This window comes from Schistocerca americana, chromosome 1 (assembly GCF_021461395.2).
Source record: "Schistocerca americana isolate TAMUIC-IGC-003095 chromosome 1, iqSchAmer2.1, whole genome shotgun sequence".
NCBI lineage: Eukaryota > Metazoa > Arthropoda > Insecta > Orthoptera > Acrididae > Schistocerca > Schistocerca americana.
In genome coordinates, this window is record NC_060119.1 from 569,695,968 (window position 1) to 569,718,928 (window position 22,961).

General features: G+C 40.4%; 1 protein-coding gene across 1 annotated transcript; it reads left to right on the forward strand.

Moving 5' to 3' along the window:
• The first annotated feature begins 283 nt into the window (after positions 1-283).
• On the forward strand, positions 284-22,132 carry LOC124606644 (DDRGK domain-containing protein 1). Its single transcript, XM_047138647.1, has 6 exons — positions 284-532; positions 605-706; positions 7,066-7,202; positions 14,332-14,595; positions 16,082-16,187; positions 21,908-22,132. Exons 1-6 carry the CDS (start codon positions 439-441, stop codon positions 22,084-22,086), a joined length of 882 nt encoding a protein of 293 aa, XP_046994603.1. The 5' UTR covers positions 284-438; the 3' UTR covers positions 22,087-22,132.
• Positions 22,133-22,961: the final 829 nt, after the last annotated feature.

Below are 22,961 nucleotides of genomic sequence, written 5' to 3' on the forward strand. Positions count from 1 at the left end.
GTAAGCGAGGTCATGTCGAGTTGTTTTTCCGCGTGAATGTTTTAATATTTGCCGATGACATCGCCTGACAGTCCGTTCCATTGACAAGTTGTGTGAATCGTCCTGAAATCTAGAAACACTAGACTGATAAGCATGCGTGTCAGACGCTTTTCATGTGACGTATGTGATTTACTGCCGGAGAGAAAATTTATTCACACAAATGAGAGTTTACATGCATGCGCGATTGGTCACTCATCGCGGTACGATTTGCCTGCACAGATATTGTTTGTGGAGTATCTACGTTCTTCAAAGTTCATGGTTCCACCTCAAGTAAGAATGTGCATTTTGTATTAGCATGTTGTGCTGTCGTTGACAGGGAAGGTTATGTTGTTTTGGAAGGAATGCGAAAAAAATATCTTGTTTGCAATTCGTTAGCGTTTACCCCCCGAACGAAAGAAAATGGACATTGTTATTTTGTTGACAATTGCATCTGGGCTTGTTATACTGCTAATAGCCCTTGCTTTATTAAAGCAGAAGAAAGTTGTACAAGATGGTACGTAAACAATACTGTTAACAGCTTAGTATCACACTTCGAAATCAGTTAAAAAATATTTTGATACAACAGAACCCAGAGTTAGAGCAGCCGGCAACCAGAGAGTTCAAGACAGACGTTTGCCGCGAAGAGCAGTAGCAGCAAGAGCGCGCCTGAGAGCCAGGGGAGAAGCAGGTAAGCATTATTAACTTCATTTCGAAAAATTGTTGTTTGGGCATGTCATGAAGTAGTTTTATCAGCATAACGGAATGTGTTTTCGAATAACTGTACGAAAATAACGTACTGAGAGGGAACCTACGTCACAGTCCGTGATATGAGGATATAGGCCGAATTGTTTTCTGAATGCGATTTTTTTTTTAAATCGTGGAATCACACTGTCAATTTTTCTTAATGCGTTCCCAAATGTGGGCATCACCGCCACAGCACAAATGTAATACCGTAGTTACTTTTTTAAAATCGTGTCGCTTATAAAGGCGAGCATTTATCATCTTATTTCGTGGTTAAAAGGGTATGATTAATGTAAAGGAGAAACTAGATGGTTTACTCACAGCCAAACGAAAGCACTGAAAGATCATGGTTTACACTGAGGTGATAAGTCATGGGATCCCGCTAATATTGTGTCTGACGACCTTTTGGGGGTGTAGTTAGCAGTTTGATGTGGCAGTACTCAACAAATTATTAGAACTCCCCTGCAGCAATATTGACCCATAATGCCTGTATATGAGTTCATAATTGCGAAAATGTTGCCGGGGCAGGATTTTGTTCACAAACCGACCTCTCGATTATGTACCATAAATCTTAAATGGAATTAAAGTCAGACAGTCTAGGTGGCCAAATCATTCGCTTAAATTGTACAGAATATTCTTCAAACCAGTCGTGAACAAATGTGGGTCAGCGACACGTAGTCAGCCATTAAAATTCCATCGTTGTTTGGAATCATGAAGTCCATTGTTTGGAATCATGAAGTCCATGAATAGCTGCAAATGGTCTGAGTAGCCAAACACAACCGTTTCCAGTCAATGATCAGTTAAATTGGTGAGAGGACCCAGTCCATTCCATGTAAATACAACCCACACCATTATGGAGTCATCTCCATCTTGCACAGTGCCTTGTTGACAGCTTCGGTCCATGGCTTCGTGGGGTCTGCACTACATTCGAACCCTACCATGAGCTATTAGCAAATGAAGGCCATGGTTTTCCAGTCGTCTAGGGTCCAACTGATATGGTCACGAGCCTAGGAGACTCGCTGCAAGCGATGTTGTGCTGTTAGCAAATGCACTCGCATTGGTCATCTGTTGCCATGGCCCACATTTCTCTAACATATAGATTAATTGTACAACCCACAGTGATTTCCATAGTTATTTCATGCAGCGTTGCATGTCTTTTAGTGCTGTCAACTCTAAGCAAATGCTGCTGCTCTTATTAAGTGAATGTCTGTGGTGAGAGGTAACGCCTGAAATTTGGTCTTCTCGGCACACTCTTGACACATTCCGGAGTGGAATGTCCCATGTGTCTAGCTCCATCTACTATACCGGATTCAAAGCCTGTTAATGTCATGCAGTCATAATCACATTGGACTCCTTTTCAAATGAATCCTCCCAGAACAAGTGACAATTCCATTAATGCACTGCTGTTTTAAGGGCAATACCATTGTCATCTATATATGGGCATTACAGAAGCGGCAGATTCCACACATCTGCTTTGCCCCATGACATTGTCATTATGGCAGAAACGACTACTTCGTGATACAAAATGACAGTGGCATCACTGCATACACATGTCAACAAACATGAAGAAAAATAAAAATGGTACGAATATGTCTCACTCCAAAAATAAAATGAAACCAGTGAGCAGTTGTGTAATCTTGCGGCTTTGGGGTAGGGAGAAGCTAAATATACACCAATACAAAAACACAGCACCATCCCAAAATAACAAATATCTAAAAAAATGTAAAATACAGGTTCTGCTATACTAACAAAACCACAGGAATCGGACATTTTCCTTGATGTATGTAGCTCAACCGCAGCTATCAGTACCAAAAAACCAACACCTACCACCCCAAAAAGTGGCATTGGACATTTTGTGTGACCTACATTTATCTCAGCTACAGCTATCAATACAAAAAAATCAATACCCACAATTCTAAAAAGTGGAACCAAAACCTGAAGTATTGAAAGGCCCAGATACCCCATATGTACTATGTCAATTAAAACACAACCGACCTACCGTAAATATACAATAAACATCACAATCACTATAGAATAAAACCAAAACAATAATTACTTACCAGCAAAAGCCTCAGCGTCCAGTGCGCACGCGTGCACACAAGCGCGCGCGCGCTCACACACACACACACACACACACACACACACACACACACACACACACACACACACACACACTCTCTCTCTCTCTCTCTCTCTCTCTCTCTCTCTCTGTCTGTCTGTCTGTGTGTGTGTGTGTGTGTGTGTGTGTGTGACAACACCACATATATGAGCCAGAACTCTTCTCAACCTTCATGGTGTTGTCACAAATGTGACACCTAACATATTCAGCAATAAGACCGAACATCTGCAGGAACTGTATGACAGACATCATATCATCCCTCATCTTAGAACATAACGATACACTTGTGATTTCACTATGATATCCATATCTAACAAATAAGCAATAAGAAAAATTTGGACTTATTTTGCGCTTCAAACACCAAACTAATCAGAGCCAGCAAAAATGTCAAACACGCAAACAAAACAAAAAACCCTTAATAGCTCAATGAAAACACTTCCACAACCCACATTACCAAACCAACTACCTAAACACAAAACCACAATGACAACAAAAATTCAAATTAACCAAATACCGCATGTTAAACTCGGCACATTCACCACTGGTAGTTACATCACACACACCACCACCATTACCCAGGTGGGTGGAATCGGTCACTTCTGTTGACCCTATATGTGTGCATACCAGTATTGCTATCCCAAGACTTTTGTTACCTCAGTGTATGTAGCTTAAACCAAAACTTTTACCGAATATTGCTGCAAACATAAATAAATAAAATTATAAATAAAAACAGACCAAATCATTTCAACTGATTATGGACATATAATTATTAATCTGTTTGACTATTTGTGTGTTTTGACTATCACTTCTGATTAGATTTGCACTTCTCTTCTTTACAGTCAGGAGATATGACCAGCCAGTGTTCATTTAGTGGAAGGGTGTAGTATCTACTTATGTCCATTTTTTTCCTATAAATAACTTTCCTTTGACACATCACTTAGTTTCCAGCTCACTGCACACTTATACTGGATGAATTGGTATGACTACCTGACAATTCTTCAAATGTAACTCTTTCAAGATCTTTTTCTGTTACCTGGCCATGTCTTCATGCCATTATTTTACTAGCACAAGAAACATTCCTGATAAGAACCTGTATCGTTAACTGCACTAGGGGGTTGTGCACGACTCAGTGCTAATGAAGGACGCATCAAGGCTTGGTAAGTAACTTTTCGACCAAACAGCTTTCACAGCAGTGAAGGCACACAGAGTGACAACTGTCTCCACTGAAATTGCACGTTCTCTCTCTCTCTCTCTCTCTCTCTCTCTCTCTCTCTCTCTCTCTCTCTCTCTCTCTCTCTCTCACACACACACACACACACACACACACACACACACACACACACAGAGAGAGAGAGAGAGAGAGAGAGAGAGAGAGAGAGAGAGAGAGAGAGAGAGAGAGAGAGTAGTGTGGTTCCAAGGATAACCATCTTTTGCGAGGTTTTGTTAATAAACGCGAATTTGTCACAGGTGACGTTGTGATGAAAGTGCATTGTCTCTGCAAGAAATTTTGGTGTGTTTTGACGTAGGTGATTGTTTTGACGTAGATGATGCAAATTGCCTGTTATGTGAATCCTAGAACAGACATGGTACCTTGCACAAAAAGTTACTCATATATTCTACCAGTATTGTAAAAGATTTGGTTTTCAGTATGCTACCATGCATTTAATTTTTCCTGCAAAGTAACTTCAGGGATTCTTTAATCTAGCATTTTTCACATAATCACCGTCGACAACGATTTGACATCCACTGTTGGGTAAATGCCTCCTCCAGACTTTCCCATGCTTGAAAATTTTCAACTGTGTGCCTCCATGTTTTTCCTGCCTCATCCTTCTCAGCAGCAGCAGCAGCAGCAGATTTAGTGGTTAGGGATGTTCCATTTCCTTATAAATAGCCAAATCAAAATTGGGTAACAGATGCACAAGTGAAACATATATAATGGCTATCACCCTTAATTTATCTAATTTTTGAACAATGTTGTATTAAAATTGGCATTATGGAAGCGTCCAATTCCACTCTTCTGATTTGACCCATGACTTCATAGAGATCATGGACACTTCCAGCATATGCAATATAGGGGCCATAACGTTACTGCATACACAAGGGGGGGGGGGGGGGGGGGGGGGCGGCATGAGAATATGTCACTCCTGCAATAAAATGGAACTAACAGGACAACCACAGGAAGTAGGGGGTGTAGGATGAGGTCAAGCTAAATACATGACAACATGAAAATATGAACACCACCACCATCCCAAAAAAAATATTATCCACAAAATCAAACACAAAAAAATTGTCAAAATATGTCATAATGCTACGAACCGTAAAAACCACCGGAATATTACATTTCACTTGACTTATATAGCCCAAATGAAGCACTCAATACCAAACAGCCAAGACAGAAAGCTCCAAAATGTGGTCTTGCAAATTTCACTTGACCTTATAGCTCAAATTAAATCATTGTACCTAGAACTCGAACACAATTCAAAAATCCCTGTATCATAAATTTCACATAACTTACATAGCTCAAACGAACCCAACAGTACCAAAACCCACATGCAAATCAAAAACCTAAAACTTCCAGATTCACTGGCCGAAGTAAATAAAAAAAAAAGCACCAAAGCAAACAAACCATAAATAACAGCACACACACAAATACCAACAAAATCCTGCAAACAATCCCAACTCCCTCTCCCTTTTTAACCAACCACAACCCACCTAATACCACTCAAGAAAAGAAGTCTCAGAAACCGCACCAATAATCCCCCCAACCGACTCAACTAAACTCTCAACGCTTGGCCTATACATGCTCCCCACTAATTGGAAGAGCACCTCTTTCACTTCCCTATAACAGATTCGATGCCCCCCTCCCCCAAGTCCCCCTATTGTATTTGTACAAGCCCAAGTGCCGTAATTCTTAAACTCAATACTATGGTTCACTACCAAATGATCAAAACCTTGCAAGATGAAAAAGAATCACTCATGACAGTACTTCCATCCACAACTTATTCATCTGTCAACCACACCAGCAACCTCTTAGTTCGACTTTGCAATACCTGAAAAACACAATTTGAAAACCCATCGTCATAAACCAGTACAAAAACCACCCCCTCCCATTTTCCTTTTTCCAGACTCCAACTTTTAGATTTCCATTACCACCCATGTGCACAAAGATGTGAAGATGAACAATAACCGAAATAGTTTGCATGTAAAACAATCTCCCTGATGGCCAATCTAGATCTGTTGAACCAGGTAAAATATTGTCATGGTGTCGCTGCCACATATGCGGCCTCCGGGTCAAAGAGGCTGGGTCTCTTGTCAGCTTCATAAGCTCATTACAAACACGGCATCTCATGTAGTCTGCAATCAAGCCAAACCCCTGCAAAAACCTTATTGCCATCGTCATATCACTGCCCAGCACAGCCTGGAGTGACTGACTATTATGTTTTTCGATCATGTCCATTGCTTACAAAAAACAAGAAAACACTCTTAAACTTTGGTCTATAAGAAACGCACAACACAAATCATGCCTAACACACTCATGTGCATAAACTTCCGAAACAGTAAATCAAAGTAACTCACTGGCCAACAGAGCACACTCCTCCAACAACTATGTCACAGAATTATTACACAAAGTCAAATGACCGAATACCACACATAACACAAACAACTTCTGTTGTTAGCATCCACCACAAGAGCACGCCATCTACAAACATGACCCAACTCAAAAACACTGTGCCACAGTGATGTAACACAAGACAAGTCACTTAAGTCACAGGCCAAAGCTGAAGGGTGGAGTTGGGCACCTCTGTTGACCCAAAAAATTCTACTTTTGCGTTCCACAAACTGTCATATGGTATGTGATGGGTATACTTCTGGTACTTCTCTCATTTAGATTAACGTTAGCAGTTAATGGATAAGGTTTTTAATTTTTTGTAAATGAAATGCTGGTTTTTTTTCAGTTAAGTGATCTATGCTCTTCTAGTTGTTATTGTTTTGTATTATTAGCTTCTAAGGCCAAAATAATCAATTTGCAGAGACTTAAATTTTATTTCTTTTTTCATGAAAGTGTTCGATAATAGTATTACGAAGCATCTCATTGCCCATTAACAATTTATACATCTACTTAATTCACTTATTTTATGGTGGTAACTTCAATTTCTTGTGTGACATTTTGGCATTATTTCTTTCAGCTGTACACGATGACTCTGAAGCTGAAGATGAGCCTGTACAAGATACAGCTGAAAGTTTGGACTTGGGTGATGCAAAAGTTGGTGCAAAAAAGAGGGCAAAACTGGAAGCAAAAGCTGAACGCAAGGCTCAGAGGGAGGTTTGTGTTATTCATGCTGTTCGTAGCACTTGAAAAGTCAGGCTTCCCCAAAACCTAACTGTAAACATTCAAGTGAGAAATCGGGAAATACACTATAGCCCTGCACATGTTGCTACCATAGTAGCTGTGAAAACAAGAAGAGAATAATTATAGTGTTACAGGTACATTTAAACTGCCATTCACCCTGGCTTTGATATATGAAGTTGGAAAGGGAGGAAATTGTAACATATGGTTTAATGGGATGTACCCTTCTTGCACTTCAGAGTTTTGCAGAGGTCAGAGGAGGATGGAGTCTTCTCTATACACATCCTTGTTTTTTATCCCATAGAGCACAATTGAGTAGTTTCAAGGTTCAGCATGTGATTGCTAGTTGGTTCTAGACTTAACACAAGTGTAAAAAGAGGGCTCTAAAAACTAGTTATCAGTGACTGAAACTTCCTGGCAGATTAGAACTTTGCCTTTCGCGGGCAAGTGCTCTACTGAATGAGCTACCCAAGCACGGATCACAAAAATGGTTCAAATGGCTCTGAGCACTATGGGACTTAACTTCTGAGGTAATCAGTCCCCGAGAGCTTAGAACTACTTAAACCTGACTAACCTAAGGGCATCACACACATACATGCCCAAGGCAGGATTCGAACCTGCGACCGTAGGGGTCACAACCTGTCTTCACAGCTGCAATTCTGCCAGTATCTCGTCTCCTATCTTCCAAACTTCACAGAAGCTCTCCTGCGAGCCTTGCAGAACAAGCACTCCTGGAAAAAAGGATATTGCAGAAACATGGCTTAGCCACAGCCTGGTTGTTTCGAGAATGAAATTTTTACTCTGCAGTGGAATGTGTGCTGATATGAAACTTCCTGGCAGATTAAAACTGCGTGCCGGAATTAGAATCAAACTCGGGACCCCTGTCATGAGTCATGCTTGGATAGCTCAGTTGGTAGAGCGCTTGCTCATGAAAGGCCAAGATTCCAAGTTCAAGTCTTGATCTGGCACATAGTTTTAATCTGCCAGGATATTTAATATCGGTGCACACTCTGCTGCAGAGTTAAAATTTCATTCTATCATTGACTGTCTTATTATGTCTTCAATAGCCTTGTTGGGGATGTCATTTTAATCCTTTAAGTGACAAAATGTATTGCATAACAATGAAACACACATCAGCTTATATTTGTTGGGAATAGTAACGAATAAAAGTGCTCAATTTATTATTTATTTCTAAGTCCACCATGAGGTATAGGGTGGCAAACATTCATAGCAAAGAACTGGGTGAAAAAAATATGTATGATAGTTCCAGTGGCACATACATTTATCAGTGTCACTTGAAGGGTTGAGTGCACTAAGAACTTCGCTGTGTTGATTAACTTCATAAGAAATCCTAATGTAATAGGATTCCTTAGCTTTTAATGGAATCTTTTAACCCAGTTTCTGCTGAAGAATGAGGATGGTGATGTAATCAGAAATTTTAGTAGCAGTGTTTATTGTGCTTGCTGTTAGGTGTGACAGGATTTGCGTTCCATCACCTTTAGTCTGTTCAGTTACTTAGGGATTGATACTTTGGCAGGAGTAGGTGGAGGTGCAGAACAGTTGCCAGGTCTCGTGCAGAACACATGCCTAATCTTTCTTTTCATTCAACTCTCTCAAACTTGTAAATTATTCAGAAGTACAAATATGGAACTGACAATTTTATTTATGGTAAAAATTATTAAGATGATATACAGACAGTTACAAAAATGTTTTCTGGCATTGTTACTGAAATTTTGACGTGTGGGGAAACTTATTTGTTCTTGAAGTTAGGTAGGGTCAAGAGCAATATTCAGTACTAAACTTTGGCTTTAATCTGTGACATTATGTTAATGAATGCTGTGGCAGCACCTTTTGGTGCATATTTTCAGTTTGGTGTCAGTTGGCAAAGCTGACAAATGTGAAATAAAAAGCCTGGTTGTGGTAACAGACTGATCTCTAGCATAGCCCTTTTTAAACAGTCACCACAGATATCATGCTTAGTCATCATGTTAAGTACAATGTTTGTTGCATGTTGCCTATGTCACTGATTCAAGCCAACAACTTTAATTAACTATTCATTTTTCCATTAGTTGAATGCTTTATGCAAACATGATGCTAAATAGTTTTTATCTTCTCAAAACTGGAACTATATATATCTAAAAACAAAGATGATGTGACTTACCAAATGAAAGTGCTGGCAGGTCGACAGACACACAAACAAACACAAACATACACATGACAATTTCAGTTAAATGTGGTACACACTGGTCTACTCACAAATCAAGTACTAAGTGATCACTTGTGTTGTTTTATTATGAGAAACAGACTCTTATGTTTATTGTGGTGATGTAATGTATTTACAGTTAATTTCTGATAATGGCCTCCTTATTAAACTGTCAGAACAGGCCAAGAGAATGATATTGAACTTTTCCACTCATAATTTTCAACAAACCTGCATGTGGCAGTGTTCATTACCACACAACAAATAAAATAATTCATGAACTGTAAAAATTGAAACAAACAAAATATTGCCTACAATGAATGATTCCTTATGACAAAAATATTAGGCAGACTATGTGCTTGTGCTGATGAATTGTACCTAATCAATTACATACTGATCGTAATATTATCTTGTGATGTGCTATGTACTAAAAACAACACTGACACTTTGTTTGGAGACATTGTAAAGGAAAATTCTCATGTGAAAATGTAATCACAACCTCGGACTGGAGTATATATTACAAGAAATGGCGGAGAGCAAGAAACAAATTCTGAACAGTTTGGAAAGCTTTCGCTGATAAGAGCACATCACTTTTTTTTTTTTTATAGTGCTTGCATTAATTTGAGGAACTGAATGTTGTCAAGCAGAGTTTGCTTTATAAGTGGAAGTTATGCCACAAAGTAGAACCTGTAGTGACTCGGCAATTACACATTAAGGGAGCTTACAGAGAAACAGAGGGAAGAAGTGAACAATCTTGATACTGTGAATTAGAAGTTTAATTTCCTCTTAAATAAGTATTTTGACAGAACATCTGGTAATTTTCAGGCAGTGTTAACTTGGTTGTAGGCTCCAACTGAACCATTATTGTCTGTAAAAAGCTGCATTTACTTGCTGTTGTAAGAGATTTTGATTAGTAGCCCACAACCAGAAAAATTTGAGGCAGCAGCGATGTGGGCACTGAGTGCTGAGTAGGCTGCTGCTTAGCGCTTGGCAGATGCCATTCGGTATTATGGTCATGGTCTAGTGTTTAGCGTTGCTGCTTTCAGAACATGGGGTCATCGGTTTGATTCCTGGCTAGGTCGGAAATTTTTTTTGCTTGGGGACTGGATATTTGTGTTGTCTTAATCATCTCATCATTGATTTGTGAGCCACCACAGTGATGTGAGATAGAAAAACTTGCACTATATCACTGAACAACAGTGGATGGGGTCTCCTGGTCAGTAATGCCACGCAGTCATTTCATTTTCATTTACCTTGATGCCCACATTGTTGCTGCCTCAAATTTTTCTGTTGATGTCTACTGATTCAAATGTCTCACAAAGTAAGTAAATGTGATTGAGACCTTTTTTAGAACACTATATAGCAATCTCTGCAGTTCCGTGGGTAAAATGTCTAAACTATTGAACTATTACTATCCTTTGTTGAAGGCTGATGAAAATAAGTTGAAATCAATTTCTACATTATTTTTATACCATTTTAAAAAGCATTTAAACTGCTTCATTACCGTGAGTCATAAATCACACGGCACTCAAAAGAGGTGGGTGGAAGCCGACAACCCAGCAAAAAAACATGTTGATTGTGCACAACATTTTTTGAGTCTTCACATTTATTAATCTTGAAATGAGTAGCACAATAACTGGAAAACACTAGGCAATATTTCTAGAAAATTGGAAAAAAAGTGAAATGAAGCCTGGGACAGAACTGCCCCAAGACATGCTTTGGCAGTGTAAAAACAGAGTGAGTCCGATATGAATTCATGGAACAACTACGCTATTCACCAGATTTGTGGCTAGATAATATTTTGATTCCAATGAAGAGGTTATGAGCATAGTAGATGGGTATTTTCTAGTTCTTCTGGAATCACCCATAAAGGATAGAATCAGTAGATAAACATTGGCCAGTTTTCATTAAAAGGCCAGCAGTGGGAGATTAGTAAGGAAAAAAAATCAAAGTTTTCAAAATGTGCTCCTTTCTAGTAAGCTGAAAAATAGCTAAAGTCAACAAAGGCATTGGGGAAATGTAGAATTAGTTCTGGAACACCCTCTGAGGGTTGCAGTAGGAGTGGATTTAATATCTACTAACATATAACAGCTTGCTGAGAGCTGAACCAATGGAAGGTGCTGTGGAGGAACATGAACAACAGCATAGGAATGCCTGGACAAAAGTACATTGACCATATTATAAGGACAAGGGATGCAGCAGCTGCTACCAGCAAGAGACATTGGTTGCAGAAAGGGACCACTGGCAAAGATGTATAGCAAGTAAACACAAGTATTAAATACTCAAGTAGCTTGAGAAGTAAGACTAGATACACAAACTGATATTTTCCTGGCATATTTTTAACTTGTTGAATTCTTGGATGTAGGTATCCATCCAGGTCACATCACAAGTTTTGCACATTTTGACATACTTGTTGCCATCTTCAGGAGGTTTCAGATGTTCAAATGACTGCTTTGCTGCTAGGGTCAGTGTCCTATGTATCACTCTGCTGCTCCTGCTATCTGTGCAATTACTGCAGGGGATGGTGGGAGTGTTAACAACCCCTTGCAACTGCAACCCTTGTCTCCATGCTACTGCAACCAGGCGCTTACCTCACTATACGAGAACACATTCCTTTTTGTCAACTCAATGCAGGTTCCCACACCTGACATAGTTTTAGTCCATTATCTTCATTAATTAGATGATCTTTGAGACTGAAGGGTGATTGAAATTAATCATACAATCCAAAAAGTAGGAAGATCACCTAAGTATCTTGATTTTGTTGTAGGCTGTAACCTGGCAAATTTTTGTTATGTTGGCCACAGTGATTGAGTGGTCTGGTATAATTCAGTGTGGCATCTAAGTCAATGGCACTTCTCTTCTACCATGTGCATACAGTTTCCCCAATGTATTCCTTGCCTCATTGCCAGGGAATTGGGAGGCCCTCTGGTTTGGGAAGTGGAAACCAGAAGGCAAGATGGGGGGGGGAGGGGCATTGAATGCAGAAAGCCTACACAAACTGATCTGTATCTACAGGTTTCCATTAGCCACATTTACTCCCAGCGTGAAGGCATTTAAAATCACTTGTTCAGAGGGCTTGATCCATCTGCAAGGAAGACAGCCGTCCAATTGAGCTGAAGCACATGGAGACAACTTTCCAAAGAAATGGGGATACCAACCAGCAGATAAGAGCAGCAGGAAGAAAAAGAGAAGCACAAATCATTTGCCTGTGTCCTGTTTGTCAGCAGTACCTCTAGTAAAATCAGCAGAATTTTGGTGCGACACAATGCTAAATGTGTATTTTTCCCACCCCTGAAACCGTGATACCACAGTGTTCAGTAAAGGATATCTCACCGTGAAACTGGTGGTGCCAAAATCTTGGAGGGGGAGGGGGGATACATGTATTAAACATTGTATCGTTCCAAGATACTGCTGATTTCTAGAGGTACTGCCAACGGACAGGATGCACACTAATGATTTGTGGTTGTGCATGTGTTCAGAAAGAGTGTACCTACACAGCAGCAAGAAGAAAAGGGTAGCACAAATCACTGGAATGCATTCCATTTCTCAGCAATACCTCCAGAAAACCAGCAGAATGTTGGACTGACACAATTTCAGATGCATTTTTTGCTCACCTCTTGAAGCCTTGACAACTAGATTCAGTAAAGAATGGTCCAGGCCTTTGCAAACCAGGGGTGTGCCAAATTCCATACCAAAATAGCAAGGCATTCATTTGAAAACTTTACGCGGTAGAAGAGATGTGCCACAAACATAAGACCACACTCAATTATAGCAGACCAACCATAGTATAAACATTGGCCATGCTACAGATTACATCAAAATCAAGGTACTTGCTCAATCTTCCTCTCATAAGATTGTGTGGTTTGAGCACGTTGACATTATGGTCAAAGATGTTCTAATTAACAAAGATAACAGCCTATAACTGAGTTAGGCATGGAACTCTGCACTGAGCCGACACAAAGCATAGTATTATGATACGGTGATTTGGCGGTGTCAGCAGAGGGGGGGGGGGGGGGGGGGGGGAGTGGCACATCAACTCCCCCATAGCCCAATGTGGCAGCTGCACAGACAGCAACAGGTGGGAGTGATCAAGCAGTAACAGCCAATGTATATAGCATGCTGACCTGAGTGGGGTGGTGTTCATCAGGTACCACCTGAAGATGGCATCAAGTCAGTTTGCTGAAATACCATGGAGAAGTTATGATGTGACTCAGGACGACTCCATGGAATTCTACAAATAAGACTGACATGTCCGTTTAAATAACTGACATGCAGAGGAAAAATAGTCATCTATAAAGACTTGTGGTCTGCTCAGTTTTAAATTATAGTGATGGTAATAACTGCAGCAGGAAGCTTGTAAACAGATCCTCATGTTGATCTCGTGAGTAATTGATAACTGCCCCTTTCCAAGTTCACTCTATGTATGCAGGACATTCAGTAACTAATGCACAACATTTTTTCCCTTGAAAGCAGGCGGTTTTATTCAGGATTCCAATATACCATATTATTCAACACTCTTTTGGCCACAAAGACCCTGTTTTTCAACATAATCTCCATTCAGTATGATGGCCTTATATTGGACTCAGTACCTTGCTGCATCAATAATCTCCCCATCTCTACGTATAGTGCGCCACATCTTGGAACTTCATGAAACTACAGGCTGTAGCAGAATATTCCACGATGTTCCACAATAAATTCTGCATTTTTTCAATCAAAATTGGCTGAGGAAAATGTGTTGCATTACTTATTGAACATCCCTTGTATGTTGCTGCACTTCTGTTTTTAAGCTGAATTCGAAAACTTAATTTCAAATCATTTAGGTGTAGCTGAAATAATGAGGGTAATTAATATTTGTAGTGAGCAGTTTATCTATGATTCCTAACATGAATTTTATTTGACTCCCAGGCAGAAGAACGAGAACGTGAGGAACGAAAGCGCCGCCAGGAACAGAGTGAAGCTGAAAGACAAAAAGAAGAAGAACGTGCTGCCCTAGAACAGAAACAAAAAGAAGAAGCTGAGAGACGTGCTCTTGAGGAAAAGGAACGTCAGGAGCATGAGGAATATCTAAAAATGAAAGCAGCATTCAGTGTTGAGGAGGAGGGCTTTGATGAAAATGCTGAAACTGAGGGCGAATCAAATCTGCTTCAGGAATTTGTTGAGCATATTAAAGTATGTTAAAAAATAAGTGTTATGTTATTTAAGTTTGTTGCATATAATGTAGGCTTTTAGCATTACCTGTCATGTTCATACAAGGATTGTGTGTCTTGTCCATTCAAAGTGAGGTGGCACAGTGTTCATACTTATGTTCATGTAGATCGTGGTTTAAAACAATGAAGACAAATGATATCAACCAGAAGAGATACATCTGATTTTCTTCCCCCATTTTTGTCCTGGCTGAGCTTGTATTCCAGCTCTAATGACATCATTGGTGATGGAATTTTGCTTTCTTTCTGTCATATTGGAATATTTTTCCCTTGTGAATGGGAAGGCAATTTAGATTGTTTCTTTCCATACTACAGTCTTTTTTCCTCAAATACTCACCCTCTGAATATTTTTGCACTTGTTCATTATCCTTAAATGCAATATTTATTCTTTGAGAACAATAAAATGAATTACTTGCAGCTAACTCGCAGTTCAGGTTTTTTACATTTATTGTTTTATGGAGATTTAGTTCTTGGTTTCACTGTGCCGTTTGATCAAAACAGCAGCAGTACTTTCAGGGGCTACTGCTGATTTGTGTGACTGACATATCCTCAATAACTGTTCTGTGCCCAGTTATTTTTTGGGTCCCTTGTAGAGTTTGGCGTGTGATCGTCATCCACCAATTTATAAGCTTCTTTCTCACTTTGTGTGCAATGGTGACAACTGTCGTAACAACTCCCACCAAGCGGTGAAACATTCTCATCTCAGCTGCATTTTATCATCATTCTCCTTTGCAGTGTAACATTCAGAGCTATGTATCACGCTCAAAGGAAACCATTTCAACTGAAATCTTTTTCTTCATCCTGTTGATTTGACATATTCCTCTTGTCCACTGTTTAGTGCTGAAATGCTACCAAGATGCTTGAATTTTGCCCAACTTGCGTACACAAAGCAAGGTTGCACAGTCGCTAGTAGACAGCCATCAAGATTTACTTTTTTTGTGATTTCCCCAAATCTCTCCAGGAAAATGCCGGGATGGCTGCTTTGAAAGGGCCTAGCCAATTTGCTTCTCCATGTGTGTCTCTAATTACCTCAACGTCCTGGGGTCATTAAACCCTAATCTTCTTTCCTTCTTGTTTACCACACTCCGAATCCTATTTTGCTTGGGATTCTAGGATCTCACTGCATCCCACTGAATTGTAAACAGGAGATGGGCTGCGTGTCGCCCCCCCCCCCCCCTCCCTCGCCGTACTCTCTCTCTCTCTCTCTCTCTCTCTCTCTCTCTCTCTCTCTCTCTCTCTCTCTGCGCCCCCTTCCCTCTCCAGGAATTGCAGAATGGTTAGGTTCAGTTCGACTATATTTTCGTCTATGTACATACCACTGCCAATAGCTCTTTTCTTGGTGCCTCTGTGTGCCTCAGTGTCAGTTACTCGTCACTTGGGGAATGATTTATGCTCTTATAGGTCACTATGTTTAACTAATTGCTCAATTTTTCTCACTGTTTTATTTACAGAACATGAAGGTGGTGGTTCTGGAAGATTTGGCTGCAACATTTAAGCTCAAGACACAAAATGTTATTGACAGGATACAAGAACTTCAAGCTGAAGGAACTCTTACAGGTAAGAATGCAGGACAGTTGACTATCATGTTTGTGTATGTATTTCAAAATATATATCTAAAAACAAATATGGTGTAACTTACCAAACGAAAGCGTTTGTATGTTGATAGACACACAAACAAACACAAACACACATACAAAATTCAAGCTTTCGCAACCCATGGCTGCTTCATCAGGAAAGAGGGAAGGAGAGGGAAAGACGAAAGGCTGGGTTTTAAGGGAGAGGGTAAGGAGTCATTCCAATCCCGGGAGCAGAAAGACTTACCTTAGGGGGGGAAAAAGGACAGGTATACACGCGCGCGCGCGCACACACACACATCCATCCGCACATATACAGACACAAGCAGACATATGTAAAGGCAAAGAGTTTGGGCAGAGATGTCAGTCGAGGCGGAAGTAGAGGCAAAGATGTTGTTGACTGACAGGTTCAGTATGAGTGGCGCAACTTGAAATTAGCGGAGGTTGAGGCCTGGTGAGTAATGGGAAGAGAGGATATATTGAAGGGAAAGTATCCAGATAACCCGGACGGTGTAACACTGTACCAAGATGTGCTGGCCGTGCACCAAGGCATGTTTAGCCACAGGGTGATCCTCATTACCAACAAACACTGTCTGCCTGTGTCCATTCATGCGAATGGACTGTTTGTTGCTGGTCATTCCCACATAGAAAGCTTCACAGTGTAGGCAGGTCAGTTGGTAAATCACGTGGGTGCTTTCACATGTGGCTCTGCCTTTGATCGTGTACACCTTCTGGGTTACAGGACTGGAGATCCATCCTTCTTGAAATCCTCCCCACTCCACCAAGAGTGTCTTTCCGCAATCCACCTAACCTTCGTAAGCTCTTGGTTCATCCCTATGAAATCCCCAAACCACCTTCACTACCCTCTGGCTCCTACCCTTGTAACCGCCCCCAGTGTAAAACCTGTCCCATGCACTCTCCCACCACCACCTACTCCAGTCCTGTAACCCAGAAGGTGTACACGATCAAAGGCAGAGCCACGTGCGAAAGCACCCATGTGATTTACCAACTGACCTGCCTACACTGTGAAGCTTTCTATGTGGGAATGACCAGCAACAAACTGTCCATTCACATGAATGGTCACAGGCAGACAGTGTTTGTTGGTAATGAGGATCACCCTGTGGCTAAACATGCCTTGGTGCACGGCCAGCACATATTGGCACAGTGTTACACCATCCGGGTTATCTGGATACTTCCCACTAACAGCAACCAATCAGAACTCTGGAGATGGGAACTTGCCCTTCAATATATATCCTCTCTTCCCGTTACCCACTAGGCCTCAACCTCCGCTAATTTAAAGTTGCCGCCACTCATACCTCACCTGTCATTCAACAACATCTTTGCCTCTGTACTTCCGCCTCAACTGACATCTCTGCCCAAACTCTTTGCCTTTACATATGTCTGCTTGTGTCTGTATATGTGCAGATGGATATGTGTGTGTGTGTGTGTGTGTGTGTGTGTGTGAGTGTATACCTGTCCTTTTTTTCCCCCTAAGGTAAGTCTTTCCGCTCCCGGGATTGGAATGACTCCTTACCCTCTCCCTTAAAACCCACATCCTTTCGTCTTTCCCTCTCCTTCCCTCTTTCCTGATGAAGTAACTGTGGGCTGCGAAAGCTTGAATTTTGTATGTGTGTTTGTGTTTGTTTGTCTATCAACATACCAACGCTTTCGTTTGGTAAGTTACATCATCTTTGTTTTTAGATATATTTTTCCCATGTGGAATGTTTCCCTCTATTATATTTCAAAGTATAAATCTATGAGAAAAATAGTTTTTAAGTTAGTGATTAAATATTGTGAATTTAATGTTATGGTGATGTGAGTTTAGGTGGTCAAAGAAAACCTTTAACTTTTCCCTCCCACGTGGCCGTACAACAAAGGTGTCATCCATGTACCTAAAAAAGCATTTCATTCGTCTGGGACCAATGTATGTGCCGCCTCTTCAAATCTTTCCTTAAAGAAATTGGCAACCACTAATGAGAGAGGGCTGCCCATTGCCAACCCTTCGGTTTGCTTGTAGAATTGACCCGCATATAGGAAATATGTCAAGGCACAATATGTGCCTGAATAAGTCCAGGAGAGCACCGTTGAACTTTTCTCCAATCAGCTCAAGTGAATCATTCAGTGGTATGTGGGTAAATTGGGAGACCAAGTTGAAACTGACTATACTTTCACAGTCTGTGATCTGTAGCTGCCAGAGGTGTTGTAGAAAATCCTCAGAAATCCCAGACTTGGGGTCCCACAGACAAGGTGAATAAGACCACCAGGGCTCCTCTGTAGGAAACCGGCCTTCTGGAAAAGATTGTTAAGCTGCTAAGGACTAAAGCACCAGTACCACAAAGACTTGCGTGACGTACCTAAGGTACACGAGGAAGGGGTTCCTCTGTGTCCAGTGGTCAGAAACATTGGCATAGCCACCTACCTCTCTGCTCAACACCTTAAAAAGGCATTCTTGCCATATGTGGGGAAGTGTGCCCATCACATTCGCAACTCGCAGGATTTCCTACAGCACCTCAGACATTTACAGATCATGGACTCTGACATTATGGTCAGTTTTTGATGTGGTCTCCCTGTTCACCCGTGTACCACTGAATGATTCACATGAACTGATTAGAGAAAAGTTTGATGGTGCTCTCCTGGACTTATTCAGGTACTTATTGACCTTGACACACTTCCTATATGGGGGTCAATACTATGAGCAAAACGGAAGGAGTGGCAATAGGCAACCCTCTCTCACTGGTGATGATGGCGGCCAATCACTTTATTATGGAAAGGTTTGAAGAGGAGACACTTACATTGGCCCCTTATCAACCGAAATGCTTTTTTAGGTACGTGAATGACATCTTTGTCATGACACCATGGGAGGGAAAAGCTCAATGTTTTCTTGGACCACCTAAACTCACACCACCCTACGTTAAATATACAGTGAACTGGAGAAGGATGGACTAATCCCTTTCCTGGATGTACTAGGCAGATAGTACCTTCAGTCACAGTGTGTATCACAAACCCACTCACACTGACTTGTACCTGCAAACCAGTAGCTGCCACCATTAGGCACAGAAAAATGGTGGACTCAGAACTCTGGTTCACTGGGCATGAACTCTGTCAGATTCTCATAATTTGGTGACAGAGATAGAGCATCTACAATCTGTGTTCTACCAAAATGGATAATCTTTTGAGATGTTCAAAAGGCACTGTGCCCTGTTTCCCCATCCGAGGTTCCTGAAGTACAAGAAAAAATACGGAAGGCTGCATGTTTGGCACGTCAGACCAATATCCGCCAAAATCAGCACAATTCTACTGGAACATAACACCGGAATCACGTTCCTTTCATCCACCAAGATTAAGGCTCTGCTAGGGAGTCTGCAGGATGAACTGTGTCTACAGAAACTGGGTGCTAATCACCTAACCATGTGAATGGTATTGCATACATCTGTCAGACTGTTGACACCAGGTGCAATAAGCACCAAAGACACACCAGACTGAGACAGGCAACCAAGTCAGCCATTGCCAAGCATTGTGTAGAATTCAACCATTCTATGGCATATAATGATGCCAAGATTTTAACACAAACATTGAGACACTGGGACAGTGTCATCAAAAAATCTATTGAGATTGAAGTCAGGGAGAATGTCATTAAGCCTGATATGGGTTACCAGCTGAGCTCGGCTGGGAACCCAGCACTTGATCTAGACACAGTACCTGAGGACATTCTTCCAAGTCTCAAGCTGCAATTCGAACACCATTGGCCTTAAAATAACACTGCAGCCACTTCTGGCGGGTAAGGACTTTGGACAGAGTGCCTAAAACGGCGCATCACAGTTACAGAATGGGCTAGATCACAGGAGAACTTAAAGACAACAATCTGAAGATAAAATGGCTAGCACGGCGTGGACATCATTTAGAACTTCTACAGTAATATTGACAACAGATAATACACACTAAGTATGCACACAGCATTCGGAATAGCCGTGGCTAGAAGAAAATCTACAGATGCTGCTATTGGTCAGCGCGTACCACAGACAGAGCGCCTAACACGGTGTGGAGCACCTAGCACAACGTAGGCATAAATATCGGACTTGTTCCACACTGGAGCCAGTATGAGACAGCACCTGCAGAAAACTATATGAGTCACGCAGTTGAAATATTGTGGAGGAATGACGAGAATAACTGACAGAAACATGATTATTCAACTCGACAGTGCCTCACCGGAAAAGCCTTAAGAATTGCGAAGATGAGTCATTTTTAGACACACAGAATTTCATTACAAAAATAGATATTACTACACAGTTAACTTCACTGTTAACAATCCTTTAACACGACTACCGAGTGCTTAGTGCTGGATGTGGGAGAGTTCAAGTCAGAACTGCCATCAAAAGGTGGGAGAAATGATCCACAGAACAACTGTCCTATATCACACCTGTTAGGAGCAGAATTCTAGAACATATTCAGAGGTCAGATTGTGTGAAATCAAAAGCTTACTTCTTATGTATGATATTTGAATTACTATAGACAGAGGCGATCCAATGGATTCAGCATTACTAAGACTTTCACTTTAAAATTTATTGCAAAGCAGCACATAGGGCACTCTGAATTAAAATTATTCTACAGACATGAAAGCAATATCTGGTATGCACCAGGGATGGTTCATGTTATATTAGATAACATTTTGAGAAATATAAATGGTATTACACAACTGTACTTCACAAAAAAGTCAACTATCACTTTAAATAAACATTAAGTTCTCATTACAAAAGTCATTGTTGTAGCCTATGGTACATGGTAAATTTATCATATAGTCAAGACTTATACAAAAATCCATGTGAGGTGGCACATTGGACACTCATTTGGGAGGACGGCAGTTCGTATTCCTTTCCACATTTAAGTTTCACATTATTTCCATAAACTGCTTCAGACAGATGCTAGGTGGTTCCTTTTAAGAACTACACTACTGATTTTCTTCCCTCTTCTTACCTTGTTGACATGATATTAAATTCTAACCTTACATTCATAATTATGTTATCAGTACCTTGTAGTAGTGTAAGACTGCAAATCCTGTGTTTATTGTCTGTTACCTCTGATAATCTCTTTGTGGGGGGGGGGGGGGGGGGGGGGCTTATATTGAACTGTTTGGCCCTATTAGTGGCTGGAGCAGTCAGTTCAAAGGTTGGAGGCAAGTACATACTGCCTCAAACAGAACCACACATAGTGAAGTACTTCAGTGTTAAACCAACCTTTAGGCTGAGGATAGGTCTGTTTAGTAACAAGAGTGTGAATTGGTTAGATAGCTCATATCTTTCAAATAAAGTATAAATCAACAGTGTAGAGGCAAGTGAAATGTCTACAAGCATTTGAAATAGTGTAATGTTACTTCCATACTCAAAGAAATTCCAAAACAATTTAGCCAGTTTTAAAACAGTACAGTTACTTCAGTGTCAACATGTAATTTAAAAAAGTATCACTGGAAATGTGCCAAATAGAAGAGGAACTGAAATTTCAGGCTGCTATTGTTAAAGTCGAGTCAGAAATGTAAGTGAGAAGAATTACACACACCGCATTCTTCTTGGTGTTGTACTATTTCTGCTTCTTTATTAATGCTATTGTTCAGATGCAACATTTAGTTCTTAATTAATACAAAGACTAAGCTGCTAATATTATTTGTGACCCTTGGGATATGCAGTGTTAACTCTGATTCTAATGTTTCAGGTGTGATTGATGATAGAGGCAAGTTCATCTACATTTCCCAACCAGAGATGGAGGCAGTTGCCAAATTTGTTAAACAACGTGGGCGTGTGACTATTACTGAACTTGCAGAAAACAGTAATCGTCTTATTACCCTAACCCCAAGGAATACCATGCTTGAGAAAGGACTAGCAGGTTCATAAGCAAATAAGTAATTGTTTTGAATAAAAAAAAGAGGACAAACTGCCAGGAGTGTATTGTAATTATTGTCCCTTACCAAGATACTATTATTCTGTTTCCACATAGTTTTTTAAGAACAGGCATCGACTCAAGGAATTCCTTCAGTAACGGAAGACTAACGAGCGAAGGAATTTTGTGAGATTGTGATGTTTGTCTGCTTTATTTCATCATTGATTATCCTCAGTGTTAACATACTGTGTTGCTATACTGGCTGAAAAGAGAAGGGGGAGGGTGGTGGAAGTTCAGCACGACTACTTCAAATGATGTAGCTGACAGGTACACATTTGCGTTTCACAATTCTTTACTTTCACTGTTCACAACCCGCCAATAATACACAGTTACATGGCCAGTGCCTCATCAATAGTTTGCAGGCAAACATCAACATACTGCTACAATAGTTTACTGTTGAACATCTATGAGCAGTAAAAACATAGCCACACATTTCAGTCTTTCAAATAACTTGAACAGACACTGTCATTGCTTTAACACACAGCCTATAGATGTACCACTTATCTCACAGTTACGTTGATGCATTGTTGTTGTTCTAACCAACACAGATTTCTTGTCTGAAACTCGGGCTTGGACTGACTGTCTTGGGCCTTTATATATCCTCACAATAATAGGTACTGAAACTATAAACTGTTTGAAGTTGCAGAAATAACAATTAAAACATAACAAGTTCAACTAACTGAATACATCGAAAAATTCTGTCTTTTTAACAGTTTCTTCTACTACAAGAGTTAGGCTGAATTATTTGTTTAAATCATAAAATTAACAGATATAGTTATGCAAACAATACTTTAGACAAAACTGGTAATTACTTTAGAATTAATTAAGA

What these genes read in the sequence shown, in the direction of transcription:
- LOC124606644 (XM_047138647.1), top strand. Translation starts at nt 439, where the DNA reads ATGGACATTGTTATTTTGTTGACAATTGCATCTGGGCTTGTTATACTG. An exon ending in GAGAGCCAGGGGAGAAGCAG is followed by an intron (nt 707 to 7,065) that starts GTAAGCATTATT and finishes TATTTCTTTCAG; the next exon opens with CTGTACACGATGACTCTGAA. An exon ending in AATTTGTTGAGCATATTAAA is followed by an intron (nt 14,596 to 16,081) that starts GTATGTTAAAAA and finishes TTTTATTTACAG; the next exon opens with AACATGAAGGTGGTGGTTCT.